General features: G+C 54.8%; 1 protein-coding gene across 12 annotated transcripts in view; it reads right to left on the reverse strand.

Moving 5' to 3' along the window:
* The window catches only part of Celf5 (CUGBP Elav-like family member 5), a 25796-nt gene that overhangs the window by 2789 nt on the left and 17150 nt on the right, over window positions 1–5857 (reverse strand). For 6 of the 12 annotated variants that reach the window (XM_010634847.3, XM_033759428.1, XM_010634850.3 and 3 more), the window contains 2 exons: window positions 2891–3034; window positions 7–2317 (listed from right to left, as the gene is read on the reverse strand). In XM_010634847.3, coding sequence (XP_010633149.2) covers window positions 2190–2317; window positions 2891–3034 — 272 coding nt within the window. In that variant the 3' untranslated portion in view covers window positions 7–2189. Of the gene's footprint in view, window positions 1–6; window positions 2379–2890; window positions 3035–5857 lie in introns of those variants that run through there. The other 6 variants (XM_019209161.2, XM_010634849.3, XM_010634845.3 and 3 more) reach the window with 5 other exon arrangements.

The following is a 5857-nucleotide window of genomic DNA, read 5'->3' on the forward strand; positions in this document are numbered from 1 at the left end:
ATCCTGGTCCAAAGCGCGTGGAGATCTTGGTTACAAGGACCTTAATTTGGAGGCTGGTGATTCGGAGGCAGGGACCATGGCTGCCTGCCCTGGGGGGGGACAGTGAGGCCCGGGGGTGACACCCCCTCGCCAGCTGTCCCCTCCAACGGAAAGCTAAGGGCTATTGGTCACTCGAATAAGGCTATGACAGAGGGACTGGGGACAGACAGGGGCTGTGAGGTGCTGAGGGTCCTTGTGCCAGCATCCGAGAAGGCAGGGCCCTGGGGCCGGGACAGACGGGAGAGCGAGACCAGGGACAGCCCAGCCGGCCAGGCTCAGGCCCCTTGCGCGTGGCTGGCGGACGAGGCAGGCAGCCCGGAGGTAAGGGGGGGCGCATCCTGGTCTGATGTCCCCGCCAGGGGTCACAGACGGGCGGGCACCGGGGCCGCCCAGCCAGCCTGGTCCCTTCCAAGTGACCAGCTCAGGGTCATCCCCTCTCGGGTGTTAGGAAGTCAGAAAAGTTTGGCCCCATGACCTATACGCAAAAAAATATATATACTGTCTCTTGCTCTCTCTATATATGCACATATATATATAGGGAAAGTCCTGATCTCTCTGGGGAAGCCGCCAAGCAGGGGTGCGGGGGAGCGCGAGGAAGCGTCCTCGAGTGCAGGGGGTGGCAGTGTATGAATTCTTTGGCCCCCACACAGGAGACCCTGTCCCCCTACCCAGGACAGACCACAGAGCTCCCCACTCGGTTCCGAGAAGCATTTCACATTTTGGGGGTGAACAGGGTGAGTGCCGAGAGGGAAAAGGGGGGCTGGTGTCCGAAGACGGCTGAGTTTACGGGAAAGTCCTGCATGGGGACAGCCTTCCTGGGTGGGAGCCCCTCACCTGGGGAGAAGCGATGGCCTTAGGGGCACAGGCGGAAGATGCCACCTCCCAGTGTCTGTGCCCTGGGCTAGGCTGGGGTCTGAGGGCCCAAGGACCTGCTATGTTTTTTAGAAAAGCAAAACCCCGGGGTTCCGAGGCCGACCCACCCAGCACTGAAGGGACTTCCGGTGCTAAACGGCTGCCCTGTCTTCTCTCGGTCCCTGGACCCTGTCCCTGAAGCTCCAGGAAGTAATTTCTGTCCCTCCCATGTCCCCACGTTTTTCCTTTTGTTTGTCGGAGGCCAAGTCCCCACGCAGGGGCACACAGTAGGGTCAGGAAGCCTCTGCTGGCAGAGAGGGAGAGGCAGACACACGCAGTGACCCGCGCTCAGACCCTAGCTGCGCACCTACCGCGCCGGCCCCGCCAGGCTCTGGTGTGACAGCAAAGGTGATGTTTTTAACTTACAAAAGAAACGTATAAATATCAAAAGGAATAAGCCGGAGCCCTTTCAGTGGCAGATTCTGGGCTCAGCCGGGAGAAGCCCCCTCTTTCCCGTGGGCTCCCCATGAACCCGTTTTACAGCTGGCATCCCTGGGACTGGGCATCAGGGTTACGATTCCAGTGGCCTCTTAGGGTTACTGCTCGGTCCCCAAAGGAACATGAGAAAGTTCTTTGTTCTGATGGCAAAATAAACTCGTAGGTTTTGCTTGTTCTCTTGGGGTTTTTTTGCACATTCGTTAGCAGGGTCAACCCAGTGGGGACGGATTATCCCAGAGGAAGTAGGGCCTGATGGGCACAGAAGAGGGGGACAGGAGGCCATCAAGGCGCTGTCCCCATCTCCTAGGCTCGAGCCCTGCTTCCAAGCTGAGCGGGGCATTTTGGGATCCAACCTGAGGGGCAGGGTCTGGGGTGCACATTTAACATTGCCGCCCTCTGGCTTAGGGGCTTTTCAATGGAGACAACAGAGTCACAGGACAGAAGAAGCCGCTCCCCAGTACACTTTCCACCCCAGGCCAAACCTGCCTTTTCCAGTGAACTCTTATTCATCCCTCAAAACCTTCTCCAGGAAGGATTTGCCTAGCCAACCTTGGTGGGCAACCCCAGCTCCTCCCCAGACTCCCCACCCCCATCCCGCCCTCTATTCCAGCCCCGACCAGTTATTGGGGGTGTCTTCATCCAGCTCCGTCCCTGCCAACCCAACCAAACCCAGGGAGGGTTTGGAAAAGAAGCGAGGGGTAGGGGTGGGGTTCGGACAAGACCGGGGCTGGGCGGGGCGTGGGGCCGCCTGGCGGCTCACCTGGGCCAGGCCCTCAGCCTCAGGGCGGCTGTGGGCACAGTCAGTAGGGGTGTCCCAGATCTTTGGGCCGCTTCAGCTGTACTTTGAGCCTCTTCATGCCGATCTGGAAGCCGTTCATGGCCTGGATGGCGGTCTGTGCGCTGGCTGGGTTGTCAAAGCTCACGAATCCTGCAGAGACCGGGGTGGACCGCGGTGGTGGGTGCCAGGGGTGTCCGCTGCTTGTGGGGTCCTGGGGGGGGGCAGGCGGACTTGCCAGAGGACACGCAGCGGCAGCCCTGGCTCTGTACTGATGCGGTTGGACTTGTATGCCGTTGGGGACAGGGAGCTCACTCTATCTGATCCGCGGAGACATAGTCTCCTCCCGCACAGGGACAGCTGGGGCCTCTGTCTAGTGGGAACTCTGCACAGCAAGGCCAGGGGAGCTCTGGGCGGATCTGGAGCTGGGAGCCAGGCCCCAGTGGCCTCCCGTACCTATTACCGTCTCTGACCACGCCCATTACATAACCAAGCAAACTGAGTCTCAGAGAAGACACTCGGCCCCTCGGAATCACACCTTCAAGAGGGGCCGGGTAAGTTTTCCTCTTCAAATTCCCCTATCTTTCTGGAAATAGGACACAGACGGGGGCCCGGGGCGCTACGCGTTGGATGAACGAGGGTAGGGGTGAATGAATCTGAAAGGCTGCGTGAGAACTGTGCGGTATACAGTAGGCGCTCGATATGTGCACATTCCGAGTGACTCACCGAAACACTTGCTCTGGTTGGTAGCCCGATCCATAAAGACCTTGGAGGAGATGATATTGCCGAAGGGCAGGAACATCTGGGTCAGCTCCGTGTCTCCAAACTCCTGGGGGAGGTGGTAGATAAACAGGTTACAGCCCTCGGGACCTGCAGGTGGGGAGAGAGAGACATAAAGCCCCCAAGGAGAGGAGCGGACCCCCAGGGGAGTGCAGTGCGGACCTCACCCCATCGATCGCCAGCTGAGGACCCCGGAAGGGACAGGAAGGGACAGGCAGGGACGTGGGCGGGGAGGAGGCGGGGCGTCATCCCTGCCTTCCCATCTAGTGTAAACCCAGGGCTGCTAATCCTCGGGCCCTGTGACCCACAAGACCCAGCAGCAACCCAGCTAAATCCTCTACCACACGCCTCGCATAATCCCAAACCCCCAGAAAAACCCATCTCTAAACCACACATTCCAGCTCATCTATAAAAGTCAGAGAAAGTACACGTGACGGATACAGAAACAGGTGTTGTCTTTGCATTCATTTCGTAAGTCTAGAACTGTTGTACAATAACACGATCACTCAAAGGATGTCCAGAGCTGGGCGTGGTGGCGCACGCCTGTGATCCCAGCACTCTGGAGGCTGAGGCAGGAGGATCTACACAAGTTTGAAGCCAGCCTCAACTATACAGCAAGATCTAGTCTCATCCCCATTTCCCCCAAAAGGAAAATCAGTTGAAGATAAAAATTAATGTTCCAGTCCTAAAGCCCAGGCACCCTGAAACCATAGGCAATTAAATAATGCTATAACAGACCATAAATAATTGTGGTTACATGTTTTTAGTGACGCAGTTTGTAATAGTTAAACCTTGGAAACAGCCCAAATGACCATCAGTTGATGATGAAAGAAAAATGATAAAGAAAATGCAGTTTCTTCATACAGTGAAGTACTACTCTGCCATAAAAGAAGGATAAGCTTGAGACATTTATAGTTCTAGTTATAGAACTTTGAGACCACACTTTTTTTTTTTTTCTGGTACCAGGGATTGAATTTAGGAACTTGCGCTTGCAAGGCAGGTGTGGTGCCACTGAGCTACATCCCCGGCCCAAGACACCATACTCTTGAGTGAAATAAATTGGACACACATTTTAAAATACTGCATTATTTCTCTGGGGTGAGAAACTGGAAGCAGAAATAAGGACTAAAATATATAATACATATTGGGAAATGGGAAAATGTTCAAATGGGAAGGGGAACAGGGGGGAGAAAGGAAGGAAAGGACAAGGAAAAATAGAAGGAAAAATGGAAAATAAAGCTTTTGTTTTGTTTTGTTTTTTTGTTTGTTTTTTTGAGACAGGGTCTCACTATGTAGTTGAGACTGCCCTGAAACTCACTATGGAGCCCAGGCGGGTCTCGAACTCCCAGCGATCCTCCTGCCTCAGCCTCCCGAGTGCTGGGATGACAGGAGTGCGCCACCCCGCCAGGCGAAAATAAAGCTTTTGTACATAGGGAGGGGAGAGGGCTTGAGGGGAGAGGGGATAGGAAAAGAGGCGGGCGTACCACAGGTGCCCGTCCCCCGTGATGAGTGTTACCGTTATGTACGCCTAAAATGCACCGATAAATGTTTTGTTATAAAAAATAAATAAGCCTGTATCAAGCAGGGAATAAACACTATAACTGGGAAGTCTAAAATAAATACATACACACATACATATGTCCATAAATGGTGGTTTAAAAAAAGGTCACACTCAATCCCCCAAACCATCTCCAATGCGTGGCTCATCTAAAAACTATAAATCAACCAATAACAGCATTTTAAAACCCTGATTATTCCAAGCCATAAACAGTCCCCACATCTGCAGCTGCCAATCTCTAAAGACCTCTAAAGACTGCCTTGATGCATGTGCCTCCAAAGAAGGGTAACCCCATTTTGACAATGAATGTGCCCCCCCAAAATACTGTGATCACACACACCCAGACCCAGACCTACCTTCCTATTCAGGAGCATAGAGCCTCCTCTGACACTTGCTTTTAAAATGCAGTTTTGTTGCAACACAACTCAAATCTCAGGACAGTTTTGAGTGCGTGGAGTTTTGCTTTAGTTTATGTGTTATTTTCTTCCTTGGGTTCCCCCCAAAAGCAACGCTGAGCGAAGACAGAAAACTACACCCAGCTAAACCTCCTAAGGAAAACAGATCGCACGCCTGCACCACATGTCACATGTCTACCTGAGATTGTTTGGTTTGGTTTTTTGAGACAGGGTCTGTCTATGTAGTCCAGGCTGGCCTTGAATTCACTGTGATCCTCCTGCCTTAGCCTCCTGAATGCTGGCATTACAGGCGTGCGCCACCATCCTTGGTGGGATATGGATTCCTTCAAAGTGTTATGATGCAGCCTCCTGGGGACACACTGACCCATGACAGAGATGCACGGCGTACCACAGCCCCCTTGGGTGAGGTGGTCTGGCTCCTCTGCCTGGCCCCTTCCCCCGTGACGCCGCACAGCCACACACAGGTGGATCAGAGCAAGCGACTCCCAGGGGCCAGGAAAAGCCACTGCTCACATCCCAGTAACACCTGCTGGCCCAGACTGACGTCCAGGCCGGGAGGGGGAAACTGAGGCATGGGGCAGTTGTATGACTGTCACAGTCAGGAGTGGGTGACTGTGAACCTCGCTTGTCAGAATCCAGGATCTCAGCCCTCCCTCCGCCCTTGGCTTTGCTGGGGAGGCCTCAGGTCCAGGAGACCACACCGCGCACACCTGTCCCAATTTCCACAAGCGTTTTCCCGCCAAAACTGCGGCGCAGAGACCCACGGGCTTGCGGGGAGGGCTGGAGGAAGCCACTGCTATCCGCACGGGGTCGGGGCGGGCATGGATCCCACCGTCGGGGGGAAACTGAGGCTCAGAAGGGCGACTGTGTGGCCCGAGGACACCGAGGGAACGGGCAGCTGCGCCGGGCCTGGTCCGAGAGCCCCGCCGGGCAAGGGTC

The sequence above is a fragment of the Fukomys damarensis genome, unplaced genomic scaffold (genome assembly GCF_012274545.1).
Source record: "Fukomys damarensis isolate Sample0158 unplaced genomic scaffold, DMR_v1.0_HiC HiC_scaffold_37, whole genome shotgun sequence".
Lineage (NCBI taxonomy): Eukaryota > Metazoa > Chordata > Mammalia > Rodentia > Bathyergidae > Fukomys > Fukomys damarensis.